The 13,567-nt window shown below is 37.9% G+C and overlaps 1 protein-coding gene across 6 annotated transcripts in view; it reads right to left on the bottom strand.

The window, feature by feature from the left end:
• LOC145246012 (catenin alpha-like) overlaps positions 1–13,567 on the bottom strand; it is a 719,405-nt gene that overhangs the window by 504,192 nt on the left and 201,646 nt on the right. For all 6 annotated transcript variants that reach the window (XM_080107821.1, XM_080107822.1, XM_080107823.1 and 3 more), the window contains one exon: positions 839–964. In XM_080107821.1, the coding sequence (XP_079963947.1) occupies positions 839–964 (126 nt within the window). The remainder of the gene's footprint in view (positions 1–838; positions 965–13,567) is intronic.

Here is a 13,567-nt window from a genome sequence, read left to right on the forward strand (position 1 = left end):
TGAAAAAGTAGTGTAAAAAATGTGACGAAACGCATATGGTCTTAAAGAGGGAAAAATATCCAAACGTGTGAGGCACAAAAATAGCCATAAATTCCTTAATTTTAATCAGATTTTGAAAATTTAAAAAGATTCTTTCTTAGCTCATCAAGCTCTTTCTATGCATACCAATATTGAAATATTTCAAGCTATTTCAATTTTTTCATGTGTATTGCTACTTGGTATTTATATAAAAGAAAATATATTGAATAAAAAAGACAAATACAGAGTGGCTACACATCGGTCTGATAGGCAAGTGTGCAAAATATGTGCATATTCTCCTGGTCTTTATAGTAAGTGAAAGAGTTCATTGTTAACCGCAAAATGGGCACCACAATATTTATTGTTTGAACTCTTCCTTTGTCAGTAAATTTGAACTAATTTAAATTCCTTCCACTCTTTCATCTTGTTACATGTAAATTTGACTTTTACTTTCTACAGGTAGAACTTCAAATAACTGTTTTAAAATAATTTTTCATACCTTTCTCTAGTTTAGTAAAGCTGATCTCAAAATCAAAACAAGGTTATACTATTAAACTGAAAAAATTAAAGAAACATATATGCATCTGTCCAAACTTAATGAAATTTATGATAGCTTTAATCAATTTTCTTAACTTGTTGAATTTAATGCTATATTAAATTTGCTATTGACAATTGTTATCTGCTACAATCTGATTGGCAAACATTTTAATATCTTCTGGTGGTTTATATATTACTACTGGAAGAAATGTCAGTTTCAGTACAAGTCATAAACTGCACCAGTGCTTATGATGTTAAAGTAATATTAGAAGTAAAGACTTACTTTGAAATATTTTGTCAGAGTTTCTGTATTTGTGGTATTCCATTTCAGCATAGAAGCTTTGTTTTTCACTCTTGTGGCAACATCAGAAAGGTTTTTCAACTCAGATTCTTTTGCAATAAAAAAGATCTGAAAGGAATACATTGCTTATCAGTAAAAAATATAAAAATTTAAGATACTGAATGCTTTCTTAAAAAACCTCAAAAAGGAAAATAGTTAAATATAAAAAACATTTCATTAATAATGGGTGTACAAATATTCTCAAGTAAAGTTAATATGAATAACAATCTTCTCTTCTTCCATAAATTAATTGGTGAAGCAGCCACAATGTTGGTATGCCATGTTGCTTGCTCACTTATTGCAGACAGAAGCTTTAATTCTGAGAGGCCAAAGTCCTTCTCCAGAAGAGTCTTGATTTTACTATAAGCCTTGCTTAACCTTTGGGAACTGCAAAAACACTTTTTCAGCAGGTTAAGGTTGAGTTACATGTTCAACTACCACCAAAAATCAGCATCGAACAACTGCAGAACATGTGTAAAAGGCAATCATACATAATATTGTCTGTTACATACTCTCACAATGATTTGAAACTGCATAGCATTTTGGTGTATGATCCATCAAGTTTCTTTGATTGAGCAAAATTTAGTATTCAAAATCATGATCCATAGAGTAGGATAGATTAAGCCAACGCCCTAGAAACTCAGTTTTGTCTCATTCTTGATAGTAACTTTTCTACATTTTGAGACAGTTGATTATGCTCCATGCTTGGCTAACATGTCTATTCATATCATAACCAAAGTCAGTGGATCTTGCTAGATATTTGAAATCCTGAATACGTTATAAATAGTTTGGCATTTTCATATACATTAGTATACAGTGTGACATAGATATATTCCAAGGTATGTATTAACATATAGATAAACATTTATGTGTGTATTTATTAAAAAACTTAACTAAAATTACTTGCTTTGTGTACTGTCCATTCTCTGTATCTTTCAACTTTATAAGCATATGGTTATAAAAATTATTTTTCTTTCGTACATATATGTATTAGAAAATGTTAGATATTGTTATGGGGTAAGCTAATCAGGAATAAATGGACTTACCCAGAGACAATAAATAGAAAACATTGATGTAGTGATTTGTGACAGTTATGGCACTTATGCACTCCTGTAAAATGCTTTTGCTAATATAACTTTTGTTAATTATGCCCCTAAATTTGTCTTCATTATTACTGGCCTGCAAGGCCACAACAGCAGCAACAAGAGATTCAAGATTTCACTGCCACAACACTAGTGGCAAGAATTTGTAAACTATACTTCACAACATTAATGTTGAGGATTTATTGGAATATTACCAAAATTCACACTAGAAGCAAGGATTTAAAATTATTATCCTGGAAACAAGGTACATGAATTAATTCAATCAAGTATTTTTTTCTTTAAAACATGTGTTGCAAGATTTTGGAAAATAATTAGAATTGATTCAAAACACAAAAATAAATCAGAATGAAGTTTCACACATGCAGGCAATGAAGATTGTTTTTGTTTAAAATTACATTGAGGCAGCAAAGAGTTTAAAGTTTATTGAATGACAAGCAAAGTGTTAAAAAAATTTATAAAACAAACCTGTCACAAAAAGAATTAAAGGAAACTGTGTCATTTTCTTAGAATATATAAGTGTCAAAATAATATTTTAAAGGATTCAACTGCAAAGGAAAAATGCTAGATTAAAAAAATAAATTTTATTTTTCTTTTGTTACCCAGAAACAAAGCAAATAAAAAATTTAAAAAAAAAACCCAAAAAAACTTGAAATTATGTGAATTGTAATATATAATATATATTTATACATGTAATATATAATATATATTTATACATGGAAAAGAAATGTGGAAGATTTTAAAAGCATAATTTGGGAGCCTTTTAAGCATCAGCAAAACTGTTTGCAAAATTGAAACAGGAAAATTAAAATTACAGAAAGAATAATTTGTACAAAATAAAAAACTTCAAGGAAATATTCAATCAGACTCCAAAACAGTAGAACTTATTTAAATTCTCAAATAGGTGGAAAAATGTTACAGACAAATGTGAGTTCTCTCAGAATACAGTTTGAGACTTTCAACTACTATCCAAACAATACCTTTTGCCTTGTGTTGTGACCATTGAAATTCCACTGACACTATCACAGATACAGGCAAAGGCGATGATTGTATAAAACATTAAAAAGAGCATAATTGATATAAAACAGAAAATTCCAGAAGCATGCAACAATGTACTATTGTATAGTGATCGGGTGGTCATTCCATGCATACTATAGATGAAGAATTTTATGCAAAGTTATATCTACTGAATGAATATGGAGCATGATATTGAGAATACAGTGAAATTATGTAAAAGGTGTGTATTAGTAAAATGCCTCCCATAAAATTCGAACCCTGGCCTGAAACAAAATGATCGTGGTCGGGTTCTATTATGTGATGGTAGAAGATAGCTTCATAAAATGACCAGAGATACTTAGAAAAAATCAAGGGCAGAAAACATTATTTGGTTTCTACATAAATTGTTTGCATGTTTCGGAGTGCTAGATTATTTGATATATAATATTTTGATTGCAGAAATTCCCCTCTGGACCAAATTACCATAGGTTTGCAAGAAAAGATGCAACATACAAATTTATTATGTCTAAACTATTATCCCCCATCTTAATTTTAGAACGCCTTTATAGACACATTTATTCGTAGAATAAAACCCTATATTTCATCCTAGGAGAGGCATCATCACAATTGCCATCATCTACAGACGAACTAGTTCTTATTTTTCCCTCTCTGTCTACAGTACTCTTCTCGCCCCCAGTCTACACCAGGAAGATATGTTTTATTTTTTTTATTACATTTTTACCCCAAACAATGCACATTGCAACTTTGATGTAGTGGGCTACTATCTGGGACCTAAGTTGCAGGGGTACTATGTAGGGAGTTTAGTAGCAAGATGTCTGTTCACATTACACTTGAACTTCTGCATGTCAGTACAGTTGGGGAAGCAGAAAACCGGAAGAGAATTCCCAAAATCTTGCAGTTCTGGGGAAAAAGCTATCAGAGTAAAAGGCTTTCTTACATGTAGGGATCTTGACTGTGTAAGGGTGAGATTTGCTGCTTGTCAGGTTTGTTGGGGTATTTTCATGAAGGGGATACAAGGGCTTGTAGCTCGTCAGAGCATCCAATCATTAAAATACTTGTAAAACAGGCAGAAGGATGCAACATTTCATCGATGGGACAGAAGCTGAAGCTTAGATGACAGTTTGGGACCTATTAGGTTGGCAACTTTCTTTTGGCTCCTGTCCAGGAGCGAGAGACTAGTAGCAGATGCACCAACCCAAATGTGACAGCAGTACTCCATACATGGGCAAGATTTGTTAAGGCATTTGTTAAAAAGTTTAGAGAAAACCAGAGAAACCTCAGCGGAACATTTTTAATAGTACAACTGGGATGAGGTCAGGTGCACATGCAATTGAGCTGTCTAGGTTTTAATAATATAATGTACTTGGGAAGGCGTGATTTTCAGATCATCTAGCGTGGTTTCTGTCTGCGGAGGAAAATCAGGGAGGGAATGATTTGCTGGGTCTAAGGTAGAGTTTGAGGCAAACTGACAAGCAAGCATGTTAGCTTTCTCAGTCGCTGAGCAAACAACCTCATGATTGTTGGAAGTGGGGGTATTATTGATTGTCCATTATTTACTACACTATTGTAGATTTTCTAATTTCTGTGCGTCGATGTGTTTCCTGGTGGTTTCAGTATATTCACTCTTAGCTGTTGCTACTTCTTTTTTACAATTATTTCTAGCTTCTATATACTTTGTTTGTACAGGACTTATGCCGGATAAATGTATGGTATGCATGTTGCCTCTGAGCAATGGTAGCTGCGCATGTAGAAGTAACCCATTGGGGAGAGTGTAGGAACATGTGCTTCAATTGCTGCTTTGAACCATTCAGTAATCTCATTTGTGCACTGTTCTGCTGGAAGAGAGAAGATATTGTTCCATGGGGCGTCTCTGATGTGATCTCTAATGGCATCCCAGTTAGCCTTATTGTAGTACCTTGTCGTTTTGAGCAATGGCTCTTCAAGCTGGGGGTTGAGAGTTTAGAGTAATGTCTGTCATTATCACAGCATGATCAGCATTTCTGAGTGGGCAATGAGCAATTTGTTACACAATCATCAGTAACTGTTGTCAGAAATAGATCCAGAAGTGAGGCTTGCTGGTCCTGACGATCTGGGAGACGGGTCACGAATGTTACTGTCTGTGTCAAGGAATGGAATATAGCAAAGTTATGGATGACGCTACCAGCTGTGTCAGTATAGTTAGAGAAGACAAGCCAATTTTTGTGGTGAGCGTTAAAGTCACAAAATACATGTATTTGGATGCTAGTGTCAAGGGAGAGTGCTACATCTATGCTGTCAGAGATATGATTGATTATAGTACAGTCCTGGGTTGATGAAGAGCGATAAAGAAAACACAGGTAGCTAATGCTATGTTAATAGTCTAAAGCACATGAAGGCCTGGTCACCTGATTCTAGTTTAGATTCCCTAAACATGGAGAGGGTGTTACGAATTGAAGCAAAATGTAGCAGGCAAAACAAAAACAAAAAATCAGGAACACTGATAGGAAATAGTCAGTATCGCCCACCTCTAGAAGAGAGGGATTTCTTGTCTGTAATAACCGTGGAGAAAGAAGAAGACAAAAAAAAACAGAAAAAAAAAAACTCGCTTCTTGCAGACACGTGGTTCGTCACAAAGCACAATCCAATCGCCAAAACCACCTACACACAATCTGCAGGACGCCCCCTGACTGCTTTCCAGTGACCTGCCTTTATAGCGGCCGGGAATTATGTATTTGCATAATTGCGCAAGAGCAGACAGATTCTACAATAATCGCATGGGGTAAACACTAATAAAAACCCATGGACACCATCTTGGAACTCTCTCTTCCGCTCAGGCTGAAACACAACAGACGCATCCGAGGTAAGCTCTCTATTTCCCCTCATTTCGGTTATTGCTAATTCTGCTACACTCCCCCCTGATCTCATGATCACAAACGGGGCAGGAGGGCAGTCGTCTTTGTCGGGTACTTCTTCGACGAACTGGAGGCAGCACTTCTTCCTTGCCATCTTCCTCATTATCACCATTATTGCCACCAGTCTGTTCCATAGGCGGTGTTTCACAATCAGGGCAGGGGGGCAGTATCCGTCTTTGTTGGGTACTCCTTTGTAAAGGCAAGACGGGTGGTCCCTCTTTTGCTTTTTCAGTATGTGCATTATATGGCTCAAAATCATCTCCGTCATCCTGCATCATACTCTCTGTCCTTTCAGAAGACATTTTACTGTCTGAGTATTCCTCTTCCTCCGATGTAACAACATAATGGCAAGAGCGTAGATCTTTCACGTGGCGAGGCACACCGTCTACCAAAATCGATTGAGGGCTGATTACCTTGGTCACCTCACTCTTGCCGAACCTCGTGGTACATTGATTTTGCAATCTTTTGACCCACACGCAATCTCTAACCTGGTAAGAGCTGTTCTTGGGACCTGGGGACGCAGTTGCGAGATTGGTCTCCTTTACTCAAACTTCATATCGATAAATCCTGTTGGCAGGTGCAGTGAAGGGAGATGTGTCGTCTCTTGGTGTGATGTTATACCAGTAGACAGCCTCCTGTATGGGACAGTGCATTCTAGCCACTATTCGTTTCACTGTATGGTGACATCGCTCCGCTATGCCATTCCTGGCTGGAGCGTATGCACAACGGAATTGCAAGTGAACTCCCTATTTATGTGCAAATGCTTGGAATGCGTTGCTGCAGAAAGCCGTGTCATTGTCTAAAAGGATTTCATGCGGCGAGCCACGCTCGAGGAACACTGCCTCCAACTGATGGAGCACGCTTGCTGCCTTGCCAATTTCCTCCAAATGAAGAAACGCGATGGGCCACAGTCTGCTAGAGTTAAAAAGTGGAAGGTGCCATAATGCGTGATATCCATTCCAATTCTCTGCCAATTTTTGTTAACTTCCAGCTTTCCATTTTCCCACCTGACTGGCGCTGGATCAATGGACTGACATTCCTCACATTTCCATATGACCATTTTAACGGTTGCTTTTGTCGTGGTTGGGCAACTTCTCCTGACAAAGTATGTAGTGCGTCGCATGCTCAGATGTGCACTACCTTTGTGAATAGCCATGATTTAACTCTCATCCAGCTCGTCTGCGTGAACCATGCCTATCACCGGATCAAGCCCGTTTTTCTTTTACATTGCCTCAAACCACCCTGTGGTACTCATGTCAATCGGTCAGCGATGTTTCGTGCTGATGGAACCAGCGTCACGTTCACTGTTAGCCCATACTCTTTCACGAGTGCTTAGTCGCCTCCTAATAAGCATCTCATTGCTGCTTTGGTACGTACTTGCACCTTTCCAGTTAGCGTGTCTGAGAACCAATGGTATACGCACTGAAGAGCCAAATTGATGCCTTTCAATACAACATCTAGTTCGGCTAAGTTAATATGTTGAGAATCATCTTCAGGTCGCAGCCAACATGCATCTTCCAACACAGTTTCACGCATCTCCAAGGCTGCACCAATTGTTAGGGAGCTAGCATCGACCCATACATTGCCTCTTTGCCGTCCACACACCACCAATTTCCCCGGGCTGGATCGTTCTGCTGCGCAGATTCTAAGGTTTTGAACATCATACAATGCAGTACGGTGTCCCTTGCTTCATCATCCCAGCCCTTCATTACTGAACTTACTTTCCTTCTGAGTATTCCATAAGCCACACGAAGCCAACCGCACACCGGAAAGTGCCTGACAAGTCAACCACACCATTGTTCGTCGCATAACAATGCTAGGAGCCTCTGGAATTGCATTTCCTCGCTTCCACCACAGTCACTGCATTCCATCCTGACTGCCAATCCCAGCACCCGTGCACCGTCCTTCAACCGCTCTGGGTTCTTGCACTCCAACCCGAACTGCGCTAGGTGTTCTCTTACACGGGTCGCGGGCACCACGTCTTCATTGACAAAAATGTCATCAATGTAAGCAGATGCTGCGCGGCTTACAACTTCTTCCTGAGATAATACTTCGTTGACAATTGCTCTCATTATCGGGGGGGGGGCACATTCAAACCGAACCCTAGACGGGTCAGACAGTATTTTTCCCCGTCGATTTTCACAGTCTGGTATGGCCACAGTGTCTCATGGACCTGGACCTGTAGGTATGCTCTCCTGAGGTCCAGTAGAGACACGTTAGCACCTTTTTGTCTCCATTCGCGCAGCTTAGCCACACAAACATCTGCATTGGCTGTAAATGCGTCTACGTAATGATTTAGCTCCTGGTAATCGATTACCAGGCACACTTTTGCTTTGTTCTGCTGTATCACAGACAGAGAGAGAGAAAGAAACAAAGAAAGACACAGAAAGAGAGGGAGACAACGAGAGAGAGAAACAACTTTTTGAAAAAGATTACACACTTTTTATTTATTTAAACAGAACATTTTCTTTACTTTTAAACAATACACACAGAAGTTGTTATATTTTTATATTATAAAACTTTCCTTTACTTACAAACAATATGGACATAACTTTTTTTGCATTTTTTTTATTTTTACTTTTATACACGAAACTTTTTATAAATTGAAATGGGAATTAGTATGCTGACAACAAATACAGCATTTTAATTGTTCACAAATAAGTAGATTTTTTATTATTAAATCATTAAAATAAGTGGATTTTTGATTATTTAAATTATTAAAATTATTATATAATTTTTTTTATGACTATTGTTTAAAAACAATACCGTGGGAGTAATCTATGTGCATAAGTAAAATATTATTTTATAGAAAATACTGTTGCAAAATTATTTAAAAAAAAAGATTGTTGTTTACCTATATTTTTAGTGACCTATTTGCATTAAAAAACAAAAAAAAAGAATATTGCACTTAAATTGTCCACAAATAAGTAGTTTTTCGAATAGTAAGCAATATCATTTTTTATGACTATTTTTTTTAAAAATACCATGGAGGTAATCTACGTGCATAGGCACAAAATTATTTTATAGAAACTACAGTAACGAAATTATTTTTAAAAATCATTACGTTATTTGTGACCTATCTGTGTTTGAAAAAAGAATACCGCATTTTAATCATCTGCAAATAAGTAGCTTTTCGAACATTAAGCAATATAATTTTTTATGACTATTTTTTAAAAAAAATGCTGTGGAGGTAATCTACGTGCAAAAGTACAAAATTATTTTATAGAAACTACAGTTGCAAAATTATTTTTTAAAAATCATTTCGATTTACCTACATATTTGTGACTTATTTGCATTTTAAAAAGACTAATATTTAATCGAAATTTTCGGGCAAGTTACCGACGACGTTGCTTTTTTGGCTTTTATTTTATTTTGTTTTATGACGGGACATTCTCTTTTCTTTCTTTTTTTGTAGTGTGTTTTTTTTTCCTAGACCGACACATACCCTCCACCTAAAAGAGGATCTTTAAGGTAAACACAGGTATCTTGCTTGATGTAAACATACATTTTTTCTACATTTCAACATGTTTATATTATAACTGCTTCACAAACTTTATAGAGGAAAAATATAATCATGTAATTATTAAACATGTAATTATTAAATTTTAAGGTGGACTCACAGATTACTTACAAAACATCTTCCTTTCCGACCAACACTGCACACCCAAAATTTCCAGGTTGGTTCATATTATTTGCACATGGGGATCATGACAGCGATTATCAAGGTTAAATTTGGGGCAAATATTTTGACACCCCTCTCCTTACAAAATGGGGTGTCTATTCTGAAAACCGTTCTTACCAGGAGGATGTTAGGGGTGTCTATTCCAAAAGCCGTTCTTAACATGAGGAGGTTGGTGGTTGGGCAATACCACAACAGCCGTACTTTAACTTTTTAGGAGGAGTAGGGCATACTTCCAGCAGGCAATGCTCGTTAACAGGTCCTGTAGTGTAGTATAAAATACCGATACTCAAGTCACATTCAGTGAATTCAATTTGTTTTGTCAGTTGTTTTTAGGGGACACCTTACAATCATGCCAAAGCAATGGTCAAGCAGAATGTTTCATTGCTACAAAAGAATATTAAAAACATAAAACATACTCTCACAGAGAAAGGCATGCAGGATTTTCTGCAAGTGGATCCTTAATATCATTCCATCTTGCACCAGCAAGACTGTCAAAAATAGTCTGAATCCATAATTCATCAGTAACCAGAAATGGAAAGGAGAAAAAATTTTTTTTCTCGAAATGTTTAAGAATAACAAGTTATTTTAGGAAATCTGGATTGTAGATAAAAGAATTGGGGATATGTGGTGAAAGGGCTAAAATTTACTCACGAGAGACTTTTAAACCAAATCAGAAAAAGATATTCTGATACTGTAGATGACAACACTACACGCGTTGTGCTTGACATATTCAAATTACTTGTAGGACTAGTAATTTGAATATGTAAAACGACGTCTGTAGTGTTGTCCTCTACAATATCAGAATACTAGTTCCTTTTTCTTTTTTCTTTTACACGGTGGTCACCACTTATCAAGGCCCGGAAGCTACTCAGGGATAAGGGTTATTGCAAGTACAGTATATTAGTGTAGAGATTTGATGAAATGTTTACTTAAGGGGGCGGTTCATTAGGAATTTGTTAACGTTGGACTTGAAGACATCCAAGTTGTAGTCAGGTGGGAAGCAGGCCGACGGAACAGAGTTCCACAGACATGCAGTTCTAAGAAAGAAGCTTTGTTCATGGAATCTACGTTTTGATTTAGGCACAGATAAAGAGTAGGGGAAATTTTTCACAGTGGATTCAGCTAGACGGGTGTTTTTCGTGAAAGATTGGTAAGGGGGGACCAGAGATTGGAGTTCAGACGAGCATCTGCCATGGAAATAACGATAAAACAAGGATAGGCTCGCAACGTCTCTTCTGTGGGAAAGAGGTTGCAGGGTAGAGAAAAGGGCATCCCCCACTAAGCCACAAAGTCTATTTTGTACTCTGTCAAGGCAGGATAGGCTGTTTTTAGCAGCTCCTGCCCAGATATGGCAGCAGTATTCCATCCTTGGACGTACTTGGCTTTTATATAGATAGAGAATTGCATCAGTAGTGAGATATCTTCTGGAGCGGTAGAAGGATCCCACCATCTTTCCAGCGACCTTGGCAACAGACTCGATGTACATGTTCCATTTCAGATCAGGAGTAAAGGACAAACCCAGAAGCTTGTCAAAACATGGGGCTTCTCCTAGACGAGAGCCATCCATTTCAATTGATGCCAGATGGGGATCAGAGCGTTGATGATGTAAAGATAGGAGTTTGGTTTTAGATGCATTAAAGGTAACCAACCACGACTTTCCCCACTGAACCACACGCTCGAGATCAAAGGGGAAAGAATCAGAGAGAACTTTGTCATTTACAGCCTTTGAAATGTTGCCGTAGATGGTCATGTCATCAGCATAGATTTCAACGAATGATTTAAGTATGTGTTTAGGGAGGTCATTGATGTAGATCAGGAAGAGAGTTGGGCCCAGGATTGACCCTTGAGGGACTCCAGCATTAATACTGCAGGCCTCTGATTTTTGTCCATCGACCACTACTCTTATGAGCCTATCAGAGAGAAATGATTTAATGATTGAGAAAACATTTCCTATTATACAGTAGCTGAAATCTTGTGAAGTAGGCCCTTATGCCATACCTTGTCAAAGGCCTTTGATATGTGAAGAGCAATTGCCCTAGAAAGGAAGCCTTTGTCAAGAGATTCACTAATCCTGTGAGATATAACCGTTAGCACATCTGCAGAACGGAAACCATATTGTGTGTCACTAAGAAGATTGTTTCTGCAGAGGTGGTTTACTATTTCTCTATTTAATATGGATTCCAGCAACTTACTCATAACACACAGGAGGCTTATTGGTCTGTACTGAGAGGGAGATGACTTATCACCTGAATTCTTAAATACAGGGCATACTGATGAAGTTTTCCAGGGAGTCGGAAAGCACTTCTCCTTAAGGCAACGCTTAAATAGTTTCGTAAGTATGGGAGCAAGTTCTTGTTGAAGCTTTTTTTAACACTATAATTGGGATGCCGTCAAGGCCAGTTGCTTTACTGGAATCTAGGTTCTTGATTAGCTTGGCGACTTCATGCACAGATATTTGTATGTCACCTAGTGTATTCTGTGTTATAGGAGGAAATATGGGGAGTTGATGGCCTTCGTCGCATAGGGTAGAATTAGCTGCAAAGTTCTTGGCAAATAGTTTGGCCTTGTCAGATGCTGACGAGATGACCTCTGGTCCATTGATAATGGTTGGGATAGAACGCACACTTCTGTTTAGGATCCTATTTGTTATTTGCCAAAACTGGTGGGAACCAAGTCGCTGATCAGCTACTTTGGATTTAACAGACTGGGCATATAGCTCTCTTGCATTTTTTTTATTACTCTTTTACAGTGGTTACTGGCGTTCCTGAAAGCAGCTTTAGTCTCAGTGCATCTATTACGTTGGTAGTTACGGAAAAATTCCGTCAGGTCTAATACTATAGAGGGCACATCCTTTTTAAATATGGAATGCAGAGGTAGATCAGTTATAAATGTACGGAAGCTATCCCAGTCAGCCTTAGTGTATCGATATACTGTACGATGGAGAGGTACGTCTGGGGACTTATTACATTTCATTTTTATCTTAATTGATACAACAGAGTGGTCGGAAGATCCAAGAGGCAACAGAACAGAAACTGAACATAGTTCAGGGCAAGTTGTGAGAAAAAGGTCTAGTAGGCTCGCATACTGGCCGTCATTGTCGGGCACACGGGTGGGTTCCTGAACAATCTGAGTGAGGTCATAGGCAATGGAGAAATCATGACAGAACCTCCCCTCATCATCGGTCTTGTTTGAGTGGGTCAACCATTCGACGTTGTGAACATTGAAGTCTCCACATACGTGAATGTTAGCTGAAGGATAAGCAGATAGGACTTGGTCAATTTTCTCAGATATGCTTTTAAAGATAGTAACTCCGCTGTTATGGGGGCGATAGAGAGTAAATAAAAATGCCGTAGTGTGAGCTAAAGCAACCCGGAAGCACATATAGGGTAAGTTAGGATCTTCCCTGGAGATGTCCCTACCACATGGAAAGCTATCTTTAATATAGGCACATATTCCATGCCCATGGCGATCTTGGGGGTCAGATTTAGAAGTTAAGTTAGAGTATCCTTTAATTGCAAACTCTTCTAGGGAAATAGCCTGTCCAATGCCAGTTTCACTTAAAAATAAAAGGTCTGGTTTAGTCTCCTGTAATTGGGTTTCAACCTCTGGAAGGTTAGAACGTAGACCCCTAATGTTGAAGAAGGAGACATGGTAGTAGGGGTCTACGTTGGAAGTTGGAGAACCGGGTTTAATCGTGTATTTTTTCTTGAAACTTGTCATGATGAAACTTTGAAATTTGTGGACTAGGTCGTCAGATTTACTTAGAGCAGGACAGAGAGGAGAAATTAAGAGAGAAAAAGAAACGAAGAATTTTTTTTTTTTATTTGTAGCTAATGATAAGGTAAAGCCGTAACAATTACCCACTAGTATGGCATCGAGAGGCCCCACCAGAAACTACTGCATGGTCCAGAATCCATTCACCAAATGGCAATACAGCAACTCCAGTACTTTGCACCTGCTGATAGGACAGCCTCCTTAGTGG

Source organism: Euprymna scolopes, chromosome 23 (genome assembly GCF_053919585.1).
Source record: "Euprymna scolopes isolate OS-2025 chromosome 23, ASM5391958v1, whole genome shotgun sequence".
NCBI classification, from domain to species: Eukaryota; Metazoa; Mollusca; class Cephalopoda; order Sepiida; family Sepiolidae; genus Euprymna; species Euprymna scolopes.